Source organism: Mobula hypostoma, chromosome X1 (genome assembly GCF_963921235.1).
Source record: "Mobula hypostoma chromosome X1, sMobHyp1.1, whole genome shotgun sequence".
Lineage (NCBI taxonomy): Eukaryota > Metazoa > Chordata > Chondrichthyes > Myliobatiformes > Myliobatidae > Mobula > Mobula hypostoma.
The window spans coordinates 41,021,612-41,039,208 of record NC_086128.1 but is presented as its reverse complement, the minus strand read 5'-3'; the positions used below and the strand labels follow the sequence as shown (position 1 = coordinate 41,039,208).

General features: G+C 40.4%; 1 protein-coding gene across 3 annotated transcripts in view; it reads right to left on the bottom strand.

The window, feature by feature from the left end:
• Positions 1-17,597, bottom strand: part of LOC134340276 (abl interactor 1-like) — a 40,792-nt gene that overhangs the window by 8,123 nt on the left and 15,072 nt on the right. For all 3 annotated transcript variants that reach the window (XM_063037312.1, XM_063037313.1, XM_063037314.1), the window contains exons 3-7: positions 12,981-13,157; positions 5,825-5,922; positions 3,463-3,567; positions 3,239-3,354; positions 1,949-2,080 (exon numbers count right to left, since the gene is read on the bottom strand). In XM_063037312.1, the coding sequence (XP_062893382.1) occupies positions 1,949-2,080; positions 3,239-3,354; positions 3,463-3,567; positions 5,825-5,922; positions 12,981-13,157 (628 nt within the window). The remainder of the gene's footprint in view (positions 1-1,948; positions 2,081-3,238; positions 3,355-3,462; positions 3,568-5,824; positions 5,923-12,980; positions 13,158-17,597) is intronic.

Genomic DNA, 17,597 nt, shown 5'->3' with positions numbered 1-17,597 from the left:
GGCTATTAATATCATTACAATAGAGACAGATAGTGAGCTGTTAATAGACTCTTGCTGCACAATTTTGAGACATAAAAGATGGTGAAAGCTGCCTCTTAACAGAGAGGTGCAGAGAAACACAAGAAAACACAGAGAGACATGGATATGGGTGGAGAAATGGCAACTGGAGCTTAACCCAGCCCAATTTGAAGTATTGCACCTTGGTAGGTCAAATGTAAAGAGACAGTACACTGTTACAGGCAAGACCCTGAGAAGTGTTGATGACCAGAGAGATTTTGGGGTCCAAGTTCATAACTCCCTGAAAGTGGTTACACAAGTTAATAGGGTGGTGAAGAAGACATGTGGCATGCTTGCCTTATTTAGTCGAGTTATTGAGTTCAAAAGTTATGCTGCAGCTTTTTAAAACTCTAGTTAGGCCGCATTTAGAGTATTGCATACCATTCTGGTAGCCCCATTATAGGAGGGATGTTGAGGCTTTGGCTGCGTGGATTAGAGGGCATGAGCCATAACGAGAGGTTGGACAAACTTGGGTTGTTTTCTCTAGAGTGGTGAAGGCTGAGGGGAGAGCTGATAGAGGTTTATAAGATTATGAGAGACATAGATAGAGTAGACAGACAGTATCTTTTCCCAGGGTAGCAATGTCTAATGCCAGAGGGTGTGCATTTAAGGTGAGAGGGGATCATTTCAAAGGAGATACAAGGGGCAAGTTTTTTTTACACAGAGAGTAGTGGGTTCCTGGAACACACTGCCTGGGGTGGAGGTAGAGGCAGATACATGAGGGACTTTTAAGAGATGTTTAGATAGGCAGATGAATGTGAGGGAAATGAAGGGATATGGACATTGTGTAGGCATAAAGTTGCCCATTTGATTACTAATTTATTTGGTTTGGCACAACATTGTGGGTTGAAGGGCCTGTTCCTGTACTGTACTGTTCTATGTTCTATGTTCTATATGGGGTGGTTCAAGTAATGGATGGACAAACCAAATATCTATTTAACATCTTATTGACTGCTTGAAAGTTTCATGCTGTTTTTCAACACAGAGAAGCATGTCGAACCCATAGCAGAATCAAATTATATTTTCTTGGTTTCACACATAGAATCTTACTTCCGGTAAGATGGTGGCGCGCTTGGACACAACGGCTTCTACGGGGCCAACCAAAGATGTTATTGTCTTTTTTAAACATTATTTTTTATGATCACAATACCCTTCTGAACGATAAGAGGTCTACCCCATCAGCAAGTTGCTCATTGGCAGAAAAACTGAAGGAGCTGGACTTGGTCTGGACCGTGATGCTGCCAACGACAGTGAGGTGTCAGTGCATGAAGGAGGTGCGCAGTCTAACACTGAGTGATCATCTTAGTCGCTCTTTTTGTGATTGTAAGACCCTACTGGACATTGGTGGTGTGGGGTACTGCGTCCAATTCATTGGTTTATTGGTGAACGGTGGGGGGCGGAGAACTGGGTAGCTGTGTGGCCTCAGTCATAGCGAGGATTAGGCTTTGAGCTATGGTGTTACCTATTTGCAACTGCCCAGGAGGAGATGTCAGAGTCGGGTGCTCCACCAGACTGCCAGAGGTGGTGTGGCGCAGCGTCCATGCTGGAGTCAGTGCTGCCCCCAGTGTTCACTCGGCAGAAGACAATCTGTATTGTGTTTGACTGCAGACTGCTGTAACATTTGTGGACTCAGGAATTTGGTCTTTTTTTTTGTATGACTCTATTTTACTGATATCTTTTATGTGTTATATGTATCTTGTGTTGTGTATGACTGTTGATACTGTGTTTTGCACCTTAGCCCTGGATTAATGCTGTTTCATTTGACTGTCTTAATGGGCATTCATGTATGGAAACTTGAATTTGAACTTGACATTTTAAACATTCCCTCAGATTAGTTTAAATAACATTATTTTAAGTGAGTGAATATAAGGTAAACCTGAAGATTCCTTACCTGATGAAGGAGCATCAGATATTAAGGGGGGAGGAGGAGGGAGAGAGTCCTCAATGAGAACCTCAGGTGGAGGAGCAGGAGGGGGCAGTCCCATTGAGGACAGAACTGGTTTGCTCGGGAAGCCAAGTCCATCTTCAAAACATAATAACTACAATTAATCCCACTCTATGCAGGTTTAAGCAAATTAGTCTTGTGTTAGTTAAGGACAATAACATTCTCTAGCAATTACATTCTATTGCAGCAAAATTCGGATCGTAAGCACATCTTTGGGTACCTACTCCAAAATCAATACATGATGGTTTAAAATCCTCTCAGAGTTATACTGACAATTAAACTTGTTATTTTATCACTTGATATTAAACAGGAGCTATCTCATACTTTGCCATTTACATGTGCCATGTAATTTTCTTTCCACTGCTGATATCACATTGAAATTATCCCCACTACCTCCTTTATCTGAAACTGGTTCAAGCTTAAGTTAGCAGAGCCATAGATTTCAAGTCAGCACATGAGACATTTGCAAATAATATCCTGCAGTTTCATTAAGGCTTCTAACTGTATAAGCCACATGGGGGCTCTGTTCAGTGGCACTAGCTTTTATAGTTCATTTAAATAAAAACATTGACCTGCTAAAATTAAAATGAATAGTTGCAAAAGCTATTCCTGTATGCTGGATTAATTTAAAAAATTTAATATGTCACATTGATAAAGTAGGGTTAAACCCCAGAAAATGACTTAATCCACATTAAGCCCACTTTGAAATTTCATTTTTAAATACATATGAATTTTGGCACACTTGTTCACAGAACTCAGTTCATTACTCCTGTATACTAGACAATAATTATACATATCTATCAATTAATTTTTCTATCGCTCAAGGGACACCTCATTATCATTGGAACTCTTTATATCATTTGCTTCAATCACATCTCTTTCTAACTTATTTCTTTTTTGCACAACTTAATCTAATTTGATTCCCTTGTCTTCATTTTTAATTATGACCAATAGCTTTCAAACCCTCAAAAAGCTGACAATTTTAATTCCTACATACTTTCCAGAATAAGTAATATTGATGCATTCAGTTCCACTATAATGCCTTAAGTTCAACTTTGTTGATGTACATATTTTTAAATTAAATTCATACTTAAAGTAAATTTGTACATTCTTAGAACAGCAGAAAACAAGACTGCAATTTTGAAGCTAAATTACAAACAACAGATTGGTTAATATATAATAGCCAATGCATCCACTTACAATGATTGCAAAGTGTACACATGTACCAATACTGACCTGGTTCATATATTCCTGGGGCAGGTGGGGCTGGTGTGGAGGGTGGTGCTGGTGGAGGAGGAAGCACTCCCACCTCACTGGCTCTGGAGCTACACCTGTTTCTACTTGGATCACTCCTTCCGAAAAGCAGGAAAGAGCAAAGAAGAAAGGGAAATATAATCATGAGAATTTCCATTTTCACCTTTAAACTCCCCAAGTTTTATAATTGCTCTGACTGCGCTTACCCTAGCATCTGAGATCCATCTGGTGATGGAGAGCAAGTCACAGGACTGTTGTATGCACTTGGGGCAACGGGAGGCTGAACTACTGCGGGGACCTTACCGCGTCTTCTGAAAATGGCAGAAGCAGAAGGACTTATAAGTACAGAACATAATAAATGGAAATTAAGAATGCAACAGTACAGTAGGCGATAAAAGCTTTAAGCTTGGACTGAGACTAGTGACAAATTTTTTTCTTTGCTGGTTGAACAGATGTGGACAGCTTCAAATTGGTATCTGCTGGCATTAGCTTACAACATCAAAATGGGGATCTCGTTCTGAGAGCATATCGAATGAGTTGGATGTAGAAACAAACTTGCTCTGCCAAGTGTACTTTGAATCCTATTTGAAAGCCTATGAATACTGTATGTAAGGGGCAGAGGAGTGGTGGTTCTTCCCGCTGTGTGTAATTCCTTAACTTTTGCTAACTGTTGTTCATGATGATGAGCATGCAGGATATAAAGTTAAAGAAAGACTTCCTCATCCATACTGGCATAACCTCTTTTAGTTTAAAGAGGAGTCTAGTTTATTCTAGTTGATATTATAATTGACTAATACAGGAAAGGAAGAGCCCATCAAATGTACATTGAGTCTTTAAAAAGCAGTCCAGGTAGTCAACCCCCTTTCTTAGTAACTCTGTATTATTTCTTAATTTTCTCATTTACAACTAATTAACTGCTGGAAGTTGCTATTGCATTTGCATCCATTTCTTTAGAGAGTGTAACCCAGATCATAACGATTCCATGCTTGAAAGAAAATTCTCCGCATCTCTGCTCTGGATCTGTTGCCAATTACAGATTGCTGTCCTTGCAATATCTGTTGTCAAAATCCTGGAACCTGGAGCAACTAACAAGCTGCTGGAGGAACTCAGTGGGTCAGGCAGCATCTCTGAAGGGAAAGAGGTGTTCTATGTTTCATATCGAGGGCTTTTGTCTAAACTGATGAAAGAGCCAACCCAAATCATTGATTTTCCAGTTCCCTTCACACATGCTGCCTGACCCCCTGAGTTCTTCTAACATCTTGTTTGTTTTACCTTAAATGTCTGTTGTCTGTTCTATAACTACCATGAACGGAAACATGTTCTGAAATTTATTCCATTCAAGCTATCGTATATTTCCATTAAATATCACAAGAAAATATCCTGTTAACATCTGTCCTGAGATAACTACTGTATATATATAAAGTTTCATCCCTGTAAAATTCCATGATTATATTTTGAAGTACATTTGCCAAATTTTGTTATTGGAACAATTTCCACTTCAAGGGTTTGAAGACAGAAATCTAGGCATACACACATTCCACTACTCTGGACAGAAATTCAGCAGAAAAAGAAGAAACAATTGGAAAACACATTTATTGCCTGCACTTATTGCTTTGCCTCTGAAGCGAGCACCCAAACTTTGTCAATTCTTCTGCCCGTTCAGTGCCAAGATGTGTCTGAATGATGATTGAGTTAATAAAGCCAACTGATTTCCTGCTTTTCCTACTGCACTACCATCAGTCCTACATAAAGCAGAGTGGCAGAGGTGAGAAGCCCACAGGTAATCCTGTAAAAGGAGTCACGACAGCACCCCTCCTTGTTTAGAAGTTTGCATAGGTTCGGCATATTACCGAAAACTTCAACAAATTTTCATAGATGCACAGTGGAGACTATCCTGACTGGTTGCATCATAGCCTGATATGGAAACACCAGTGCCCAGGAATGGAAAAGTCTGCAGGAAGTGGTGAATACAGCCCAGTCCAACACAGGCAAAGCCCTCCCCACCATTGAGTACATTTACAAGGAGTTTTGCCATAAGAAATTAGCATAATTAGCATTAGTACCCCCACCATCTAGGCCATGCTCTTTTCTCATTACTATCATCGGACAGGAGGTACAAAAGATTTACCAGGTTCAGGAACAGTTATTACCCTCAGCTCTGAACTGATTACACAACCGACAGCCTTACTTTCAAGGACTCTACAACTCGTTTTCTAAATATTATTTATTTTTTATTAGTACATTTTCCTTGTCTTTTGCACATTGGTTTTCTGTCAGTCTTTGTATATGTATGGTTTTTCATAAATTCTTTCGTATTTCTTTATTTTCCTGTAAATGCCTCAAAGTAGTATATGGGAACATATATGTACTGTGATAATAAATTGACTTTGACCTTGACTTTAAACCCTGCTGGTGGAAGAGGTCCTCTCCGTCCTCTGCTTCCCTAGTTACTTCATTCAATGTTGCAGGTCTTTGAATCCATTGCACGAAATTGCAGAAAGACGATTTCTCCACGTGTCTAACTCTCCCAAATGTTAACAAGTATCCTGCTTTATAATTCACACTTACCCAATCGTTCCTTGAGAAGGTACAGTTGGGCACGTTGGTATACTTCCTTGTCTATTCTTACGTGTTAGAGTTCCCAGTCTTGAATTATTACTGCTTTCCTAAGTAGGCAAAATGAGAGTAAAATATATAACTCAGAGGAAGTTTCAATTAGGAAATCCCTTCAACTGTTTATTTTAATTAATAAGTGAAACTGATGCCTCTGTGCTCTTCTAGTTAAAGTTTCTGTGTAATGGTTTTTCTATAAATTATAATATCAAATCCAAGTATTATTTGAAAGGCAATAAGGTAACACAATGTGAAAGTAATTCCCAGTCAGATTCCAGGTGGCTAGGTAATTGCCCCTGTCAATCAGGCCTGGTAATCTCACTGAATGGTTAGAATTCATTCCATGCCCATAATTTACATAGAGTTAACCTTCACATTCCATTATTCTGTCAAAATTAATCTGATTTTATTGGATGGATTCATACATTTGTGCTAATAATCGCTGTTTATTTACAGAGCCATAGAGCAAGGAAACAAGCCATTTGGCCCACCATACCCATGCCGACAAATGGACACCCATTCCTTTCATCCCATCTTCCTGTAAACTTCTACTCCGAGACAATTTAGGTGCTTGTCTAGACTTTTCTTAGATACAGTCAGTGTCTTTGCTTCCACTAATCTCTCAGGCAGTGCATTCCAGGTACTCATCACTCACTTAGTGAAAAAAATCCCACTCAGATCCTCTTTGATTCTCTCACCCTTTCCCAAAAGCTACTGTATGTCTGATAGTCTTATCTACCTCTCCTATGGGGAAAAGTTTCCTGCAGTCTACCCTATATATATCCCTCATAATTTTATATACCTCAATCATGTCTCATCTTAAACTTCTTTGCTTCAGGGATTAACAAACGCAGCCTCTCCAGTCTCTCCTCATAACTGAAACACTCCATCAGAGGCAACATCCTGGTGAATCTCATCTGCATCATCTTCAGCGTTATCATAGCCACCCTATATTGTGATGACCATAACTGCATGCAGTACTTCAGTTGAGGTTTGACCAATATTTTATAAAGTTGGCACATAATCTTCCTGTTTTTGTGTTCAGTGTTTCATCTAATGAATCCCAGTGTTATATGTGCTTATATAACCATGTTAATTTCAGCACAACCACTGTCAAGGATCTTTGGCCTTACATGTTTCAATACTCACTAGGACTTTACTTTTCATGACTTCCATTCCAACCTCAGTCATATTCCCAAAATATGTCATACATTCATCAGGATTAAGTTCCATTTGGCATTTCTCAATCCATTTCATCGACACATAGATATCACCCTGTAATCTAAGACTATCAGCCACACTGTCAATTCTACCAACCTTGCTGATATCTGTGAACTTACTGATCATACCTCATACATCCACATCCAAATCATTCATATATATTATAAACAGTATTTTACAAACATCAATCTCACTGAAACACTACTGATCACAGGTTTCAATCCTCTAAAGAGGCCTCCACCATCACCTTCTGTCTTCCGTTGCCAAGCCAATATTGGATCCAATTTACCAACTTGCTCGAGGTCCTGTGGGTCCTAATCTTTCAGGCCCATACTTTCTTTACTGTACTGTGGCCTGTTTGCTACAAGCCCAACAATAAGCCCACCACAACCCACCTCCAAAATTTGAACAAAAAAAAACTCGAGATGCTGGACATGCAAAGCAAAAAAAGGCGATTATCATTTAAGGTAAGGAAAAGAGTTAACATTTCAGGTCAAGAACCAACCATAAAAGTTGGGATGTTAGTTTATGCCTTGACAAACACTGGAATATTATGTGCAAATCTGGTTACAACACTTTAGGAAGGATGTGATCGTGCTGGAGAGAAAGTAGATGTTGTCTGGATTGGGAGACTTTAGTTGAAGGGAGAGATTGAATATGCTGGGCTTGCTTTACCTGGATCAAAGGAGGCTGACAGAAGTATCAAAAATAATGAGAGGTAAAAACAGGGTGGATAGTCAGAGCAGTGAGGAAGCCAAAGACAGAGAGTTCAGGGTGGGAGTGGAATGGAGAAATAAAACTTATGCTTACAGTGGCCTTGTGGCAGACTGGAGGAGTTCGGTGAAGTAGTCTCCCAATCTACTTTTGGTTTTCCAATGTAGCTAGAGTTGCAGAGCAATACAGCACAGACACAAGGCCTTTGGCCCAACAAGTTCATGTCGACCATGGCACCAACCCATCTAGTCCTAGCTTCCTGCAATCAGCCCAGACCTCTCCAAGCCCTGCCCCTACATGAACCTATCCACATGCTCCTTAAATTATACTATTGTACTTGCCTCAACTATTTCCTCTGGCAGCTCATTTCATATACTCACCACCCTCCATGTGAAAAATGGGACCATGTCTTGAGCAACAAATACATTATACCAAATTTGAGAAAGCACAGGAGAATCAAAGGTAATGGTAGAGATTGTGGTGGCATTAGTAATGATCTTTCAAGAATCATTGGACTCTGGCCATGGTGTCAGAGGTCTAGAAAACTGCAAATGTCACTCCACCCCTTAAGAAAGGAGGAAGGCAGCAGAAAGGAAATTAGGGACCAGTTAGCCTCACCTCAGTAGTAGGGAAGATATTGGAGTCAATTGTTAAGGATGAGGTTATGGAGTACTTGATGATGCAGGACAAGATTGGACAAAGTCTGCATGGTTTCCTTAAGGGAAAATCTTGCCTGACAAACCTGTTGGAATTCTTTGAGGATATTAGAAGTAGGATGGATAAAGGGGGTGCAGTGGATGTTGTGTACTTGGACTTTCAGAAGGCCTTTGACAAGGTGCCACACATGAGGCTGCTTACCAAGTTAAGAGCCCATGGCATTACAGGGAAGTTACTAACATGGTTAGAGCATTGGCTGATTGGTAGGAGGCAGCGAGCGGGAATAAAAGGATCCCTTTCTGGTTGGCTGCCAGTGACTAGTGGTGTTCCGCAGGGGTCCATGTTGGGACCACTTCTTTTTATGCTGTATATCAATGACTTAGATGATGGAATAGATGGCTTTGTTGCCAAGTTTGCAGATGATATGAAGATTGGTGGAGGGGCAGGTAGTGTTGAGGAATCGGGTAGGATGAAGAAGAACTTAGACAGATTAGAAGAATGGGCAAGAAAGTGGCAAACGAAACACAATGTTGGAAAATGCATGGTGATGCACTTTGGTAGAAGAAATAAATATGCAGACTATTTCCTAAACAGGGAGAAAATCCAAAAACCAGAGATGCAAAGGGACTTGGGAGCCCTTGTGCAGAATACCCTAAAAATTAACTTGCAGGTAGAGTCGGTGGTGAGGAAGGCAAATTCGATGTTCACATTCATTTCAAGAGGTCTAGAATATAAGAGCAGCGATGTGATGCTGAGGCTTTATAAGGCACTGGTGAGGCCTCACCTTGAGTATTGTGAACAGTTTTGGGCTCCTCCTCTAAGAAAAGATGTGCTGGCCTTGGAGAGTGTTCAGAGGAGATTCACAAGGATGAACTAGGAATGAAAGGGTTATCATACGAGGAACATTTGATGGCTCTGGGTCTGTTCTCGCTGGAATTTAGAAGAATGAGGGGGGAATCTCATTGAAGACTTTCGAATGTTGAAAGACCTAGACAGAGTAGATGTGGAAGGGATGTTTACCATGGTGGGGGAGTCTAGGACAAGAAGGCACAGCCACAGGATAGAGGGGGCGTCCATTTAAAACAGAGATGCAGAGAAATTTTTTTAGCCCAGGGGTGATGAATTTGAGGAATTTGTTACCACAGGCAGCTATGGAGGCCAGGTCATTGAGTGCATTTAAGGCAGAGATTGATAGTTTTTAATTGGACACAGCATCAAGTGTTGTGGGGCTGAGGAGGGGAAATAAAAGGATCAGCCATGATTGAATGGCGGAGCAGTCTTGATAGGCCAAATGGCCTAATTATGCTTCTATGTCTTATGTCTTATGATTTAATCACTGTGTCACCTGAAAAGATGGTTTCGGATCCTGGGTGGGATTGGAAGTGGTGAATAGACTAGAGCTGTGTTTCCTCCAGCTACAGTGGAAGATGCCATGGGACAGGAAGTGGTGGGTGAGGATGGAATAGTGAATAATAGAGCGATGCGGAGAGGAAGATGTGTCAGTGGTGGAATCAAATCCTTCAAACATATCAGCACATGCATTTTTGTGTGCAGCATAATTGAATTTTGAGGGCATACTGCATGGATTCCATTTGTCTGACACACAAATCAAAGAAGCACCTGGACATGTGCTGTGGCATCAACTATATATAAATGCCCATATATATAATATATATGGGCATTACTTCAGCAATTCTCATATATGAGCAAAATGCTCATGACACTCATGTAGAAATGAGCCTTCACAGTATATGTGAGACCTGCTTAATTTGCTGATGACACTACACTGATTGGTTTAATCTCAAATAATATTGAGGCAGCCTACAGAGAAGAAGTCATCACCCTGACACAGTGGTGTCAAGAAAACAACCACTCCCTCAATGTCACAAAAACAAAGGAGCTGGTTGTGGACTACAAGAGGAATGGAGTCAGGCCAACCCCTATAGACATCAATGGATCTGGGGTTGAGAGGGTGAACAGCTTTAAGTTCTTCAGCATAAATATCACCAAGGATCTCGCGTGATCTGTACATACCAGCTGTGTGGTGAAAAAGGCACAACAGCGCCTCTTTCACCTCAGATGGTAGAAGAAGTTTGGTGTGGGCCCCCACATTCTATGAACTTTCTATAGGGGCACGATTGAGAGCATCCTGACTGGCTGTATCACTGCCTGGTATGGGAACTGTACTTCCTTTAATCGCAGGACTCTGCAGAGAGTGGTGCGGTCAGCCCAGTGCATCTGTAGACGTGAACTTCCCACTATTCAGGACATTTACAAAGACAGGTGTGTAAAAAAGGCTCGAAGGATCATTCCAACCACAAACTGTTCCAGCTGCTGCCATCCGGGAAACGGTACCGCAGCATGAAAGCCAGGACCAACAGGCTCTGGGACAGCTTCTTCCACCAGGCCATCAGACTGATTAATTCATGCTGACACAGCTGTATTTCTATGTTATATTGACTATCCTGTTGTACATAATATTTGTTATAAATTACTATAATTGTACATTTGAACGGAGACGTAATGTAAAGATTTTTACTCCTCATGTATTTTAAGGATGTAAGTAATAAAGTCAATTCAATTCAATTCAATTGCAGGAATAGGACTGATCCTATAATTGATAATGCCTGGACCTACTGCACTGTAAATATATCAAAGGTGAACCCTTGAGAGATATTCACTGGCCCATCATACATTATTTAATATGGCTTTCCAGAGAGCAAAGAATTTGTAAATTTCTGTTTTTTAAATAAGGAAGAATGTGAAACTTCAAGATGACAAATGACTTGGTTAATTATACTCATTCCAACTCCAGTTCATCCAAAGTACTGAACTTACTTTCTTAAGAACAATGCCAAAGTGGGTGGATTTTTCCTTTTTTTATCTCATACATATTTTAATAAAAATTTGGTTGACAAAGTACCTCAAAAGTTACATTTTTATCAAAATCAATGGAGTTCTGTTGAAGGGTCTTGAGCCAGATGAATTAATTCTGTTTTTCTTTCCACAGATGCTGCCTGACCTAATGAGTGTTTTCAAGTCAAGTCAAGCTTATTGTCATTTAACTATATACATGTGTATAGGTATATAACCATGTAATGTATATAGAAATGACACAATGTTTCTTCGAACCAGGTTGTAAAGCACAATAGTACACATAACACACAGAACACACAATAACTTATGAAGGTAAGGATACTGTCTACAGATAAATCACAGATAGAGTAAATAACAAACTAAAGTGCATTAATATTAAATATTGTAAGGTATGGAACAGATTAACCAGTGACACTTCGAATACGATGCGGCAGGGAGCTCAGAAGCCTGATGGCCTGGGGAAGAAACTGTTTCTCATCCTGGCCGCTCTTATTTTTATGCATCGTAGTCTCCTGTCTGATGGTAGGAAGTCAAAGAGGATGCTGGATGAATGGATGGGATCCTTGATAATGCTAAGGGCCCTGCGTATGCAGCACTACCGATAAATATCCCCGATGGATGGTAGAGAGATCCCTATGATCCTCTCAGCTGTTCTCACAGTTCTTTGTAGGGGCTTCTGCATTTATTAGTTCAATGCAATTTTTCTTTTACCAATTTACCAAATTTTACTCAGATGAAGAATGCCTTGGCTATTAATCCAATGAATATTAAACATCATGGGCACTTAAGTGAGAAGACAGGTGTCAGAGTCTGTAATACCTGAAAGCAAGTTTACTTTGTAGGACTGAAAATAAATGTTGGCTTTGACAGTGATGCTCACTGAATTTAAAATAAAATAAAGGAGAAAATATTACAGTTCAGTATTCAGTCAACATTTTTGCTAAAACTGGAAGATGCAAGTAAGTTGATATTGCAATATAATAATTTGCCTAACTATCCGTACCCTTGAGGAAGGAGATACATTCTTTATAGACAGTTCAGTGTGGATTGGATTTCCTTTATTGTCTGCTAATTATGTTAAAATTTAGAAACCGCAGTCATTGAACAAGCAAATTAGCCATATCTGTTAATCATGTGCTATGCTTAACTATGGATGTCCCAGAAATATTAGGTTGCCTTAAACTACTAATATGGACAGAGGGAGATTTTGCTGAATATTATTTGCTGCAGTAAAATAATGATATTATTCACATATTCGTATATAATTTTAGCTTTGAAATAGTCAAGCAAATATGCGTTCAGTGTGTTTAATTGTCTCATAAGTGCTCCATGGTTTCTGTCTCATTGACTGTCTTAATTTAAAGACACTTCACAATAATTTTCTGATAATTTTGCTTTTAAGCAATCAACTTTCACGTTGCTCTTTCATTTACCATGCTTGATTCAAGCTATTAGATAATAAAAACCCTTATGGAAGGTTTGACTGAATTGATAGGAATAGATTTTTATCTAAACTAGATATTTTCCTACACTTTGATTAGGAAGCAAATATATAATATCAAATTTTTCATGCTCTGCAATAACTCATATAAAAATTCAGGCAGATTTTTATTCCTAAAATAAGCTGAATCTGTTTTCTTACCTTAACCCCATGGCCAATGTCATCCAGAAGCATGTAAACAATAGGTTTCCTAGTGTACTTTACACGTTGTATAGGATTTGAAGGAGGTATAATTTTGTTAATCTTTGGTGTGGTTTTAATAGTAGTAAATGTTCCAATCTCTCGGCGAGCTACCTTTTCCTTGTGCATTTCCACCCTCTGTGTGTATTAAAGAGAAAAAAATTAAGACAATCAAGCTATGTTAATTGTTTAGCAAGGTAAAAAAAAATCTCTTATCTTTAATACACAATGTAAATCATGATTTCAAATATCTAGGATCTCTGGAACTTAGAAACCCTGTGTTAAATGGTTATATTATCAGCAAGGCTGCAAAAAATTACAAGGAGCTATCAAATCTAACACTACCTAGTCCGAAATCAGCTTGAAGGACCAAATGAACTTCATTTGTATAGAGCCTAAATAGAGCGAATAGCCAAAAGAGAATGAAAGGCCGAGATAGAGCAAGAATGGAGAGAATGTTTCAAAAGTTGGGAGGGTTTAGGACCAGAGGGCACAGCTTCAGAATACAAGAACATCCAAGTAGAACAGAGGTAAGGAGGAATTTCTTTAGCCAGAGGATGCTGAATCTGTGGAATTCGTTGCCGTAGATGGCCGCGGAGGTCAAGTCATTGGGAATATTTAAAGCAGATTTTGCTAGGTAAGGGTGTCAAAGGTTACAGTGAGAAGGCAGGAGCATGGTGTGGAGAGGGAAAATAAATCACCCATGATCAGTTGGCAGAGCAGATGCAATCGAATTCTACTTCTATGTCTCCTGACCTACGTCTGATGTGTTTGTTGATTCTATCATTTTCAAGAAAACAAACAGTTTCTATCCTAAATTACTGCTGATATCTCTATGACCTTGAAATTGTTTGGCAACAGAGAAAATGTATTTAAACAATGGTGCACAGTGAGCCAGCAATATGCTTCAAGGTGCAATGCTGCAAAATGCTATGTACCTGAGACCCATGCCCTCTTGCATGACTGTGCAGCCTGCACACCAGCAATGTAGTGAAAGGACCTTTTCATGCATGTTATACCATTGTAAAGGACACAAAAAAAACAGATGGGTCTGGTCCATTGATTGCAGGGTGCGGGGGGAGAGTTTCTGGGAAAAGAGATCACAGTGGCATTGCTATTGCATTCGGACACTTTGAGTTGAATGATATGAATGTGCAGTTCAGGGAGATGGCAAGCACGAACAGCTAAGGTAGGGTAGGATGGGAGTAGAGATCCCAAGTGAGCCATCATGAAGGATGATTATTTTACATGAATTTGAATCCACTGCTCCAGATCACACAGGACTGCTCACGTAGCGTCCTTTCAAGCAACGATAAAACGGGCTACATATGCGGCAATGGGATGGTGTCTGGTTCTCATCCTGAAATGGACCAAAATAGTGTCTAGAAGTCTATTACACATTACAATACATGCTCCTGGTTCTTCATACATTCATGCATTGGATGTGTAAGGGGGTTTCGATTTTTATGTTACTGCGGAGGCTAATTAAAATGGCGTCTTTGTTATGTTCACCTGGGGAATGCGGCTTTGTTGTCTTAAACGCTGAGAAAGTTTGTGCTAGCAGCTTGTTGTGGTTTAGAGGGTGATAAGAAATACGTTATTAACCAATTGGGATAGTTGTTATGGTTTTGGTGTATTTGAAGATACTGTTTGCGAGGGGGTTTTGGGGGCAGAAGGCGGGAGAGCGAGACAGAGGATGGACGAGGTGCTGTGAGTCCGCTAACGGGGTCGGACCCCGAGCGGGACGTTCGGCGAGGAGACGGAGACGGACTCGTGTGGAGCGTCTGGTCGACCACCGTTGTTGGTCCCAGGCGGCCGGTCGAGGTGGTCCGAGGGGGTCGCAGGGTGAAGAAGAAGGTCCTTGAGCTCCAACTGTTTTGTGCACGAAGAGATTGAACTTTGATAAGTGTGGCGCCTTTTATTTTCCTTTTATATTTTATTCTCTTTTAATTATATAGTTCCAGTAATATCTATAAACTGTATATCATTTAATTGCATCTGGTGTATTGTCTGTTATTTGGACGGGGTGGGGTACCTCACACAGCATCCACACAAACTAATTACCCAGTTTGGCGGGGCCGAGGCTGTTTCCCTAGACGACAGCTAGCCGAGCGACCCTGAGGGTGGCCGGGGGGGCTACAGGTGCATGTATGGATCTTGAAAAGGAAACTTTAAGTATTCACACAATTCACAATTAGTCTGTAGTTCTCGCTAGTAATTATATTTTATTTTAAAATTGAAATTGCATCAGACAGGACTTCCAAGCATTTCACTGTACAATTTCTAAATCTACATTTATTGGATCATATCTGTTTATGTTTGTTCTTACTAAAGACAAACTTTGTGGGTTTACGCTAGAATCTTTTTATTACTGAACTGCTGGCGGGTCACCATTGTAACTTCCAATTCCGGGTGAACCCCTCACGTTGCCCACTGGGAACTGAAGCTCCTTATTATGCACATGTAATAACACAATATCATTTTATGCTTTGATTATTTGATTAATGCTTTTGTGTGGTGTTTATAACCAATGCTTTTCAACACAATCAATAATGCATGTTTCCCTGCAAGATGTTCAATACAAGCTAGAGCATTTTATTAAGTTTTGTCTATTAGCTGCCAAGTGTAGACCCTCAAAATGAACTGCTGATTAATTTTAAAGAAGTTAGCTTTTACTGTCTTTGATGATTACATTGAAAAATGGTTGCGATATATTTAAAAATATGGTAAATTGATTTATGATTGTAGTTGGGGACTATTCAGTAGACTCATAAAAGTGGGAAAGAAGCCTGGTGAGGTGTGATTTTAGGCTTTTGTATCTTCTGTCCGACGGGGGAGGATGAGAAGAGATAACGCTCGGGGTGTGTGGATTATGCTGACTGCTCTACTGAGGCAGCGGGAAGTGTAGACAGAGTCCATGGAGGGAAAGTTTGTTTCCTTAATGTGCTGAGCTGTGTCCACAACCGATGAAATATATGATATATTTGGGACCAATTTAACCTAACAAATTAATAAAAAAGTGTTAATATGACTTTTAAAAATGGGTTAAAAACAAGCCACTTAGGTTCACTTACCTTTTAAATGAAAGTAGGTGATCTATAGAAATGAATGGGACTTGGGTAAGTATGTCAGCTTTTGACCCACAACAAAGCTTCAAGTTCCAGAGGGTCAACATCGCAGAGGATCTATCCGAGGTCACACATTGATGCATTCATACAGAAGGCACACAAGCAGCTCTACTTCATTCGGAGTTTGAGGGGATTTGGTATGTCACCAAAGACTCTTGCAGGTGTACAGTGGAGAGCATTGTGACAAGCTGCATCACAGTTTGGTATGGAACCTCGAATGCACAGGATTGCAAGAGGCTGCAGAGGGTTGTAGACACAGCCAGTTCCATCACGGGTACAACCCTCCATGCCATCGAGGACATCTACAAGAGGCAGTGCCTCAAGAAGGTGGTATCAATCATTAAAGACCCTCAACATCCAGGTCTTACCCTCTCCATGTTATTACCATCAGGGAGGAGGTAAAAGATGCTGAAGACCCATTCTCAATGGTTCATACACTCAATGATTCAGCTTCTTCCCCTCCATCATCATATTTCTGAATGGTCCATAAAACCCATGAATACTACTTCATTATTCAGCTGTTACACTATTTAGTTTTGCAACTTATAATATTTTTTATCATCATAAGAGAAGATCTGCAGATGCTGGAAATCCAGAGCAATACACACAAAATGCTGGAGGAACACAGCAGGTCAGGCAGCATCAATGGAAATGAATAAGCAGTCAATGTTTTGAGTCGAGACCCTTCATCAGGTCCTGTATATTATAGGTAGTATAATAGCAATAACGCTAGAGTTTCCCATTAGGTGACTGTTACATCCATCTTTTGGCGATAGCTGCACCGGAGCTGCCCTTCATCCTGGCTGCAGACTAAATCTTATATACAAATCACTACTATATTTCTCTCCCTTTTGTCTTCCAGCGACCTTTACAGCTTCGAAAAAAAGGAAATAAAGCCAAGAATTGCAACCTTTGAACACCCACACAAACACACATATAACACTACCAAACAACAGGAATTCTGCAGATGCTGGAAATTCAAGCAACATACATCAAAGTTGCTGGTGAACGCAGCAGGCCAAGCAGCATCTATAGGAAGAGGCGCAGTCGACGTTTCAGGCCGAGACCCTTCGTCAGGACTAACTGAAGGAAGAGTGAGTAAGGGATTTGAAAGCTGGAGGGGGAGGGGGAGATGCAAAATGATAGGAGAAGACAGGAGGGGGAGGGATAGAGCCGAGAGCTGGACAGGTGATTGGCAAAAGGGGATATGAGAGGATCATGGGACAGGAGGTCCGGGAAGAAAGACAAGGAGGTGGGGGGGGGGTGACCCAGAGGATGGGCAAGAGGTATATTCAGAGGGACAGAGGGAGAAAAAGGAGAGTGAGAGAAAGAATGTGTGCATAAAAATGAGTAACAGATAGGGTACGAGGGGGAGATGGGGCCTTAGCGGAAGTTAGAGAAGTCGATGTTCATGCCATCAGGTTGGAGGCTACCCAGACGGAATATAAGG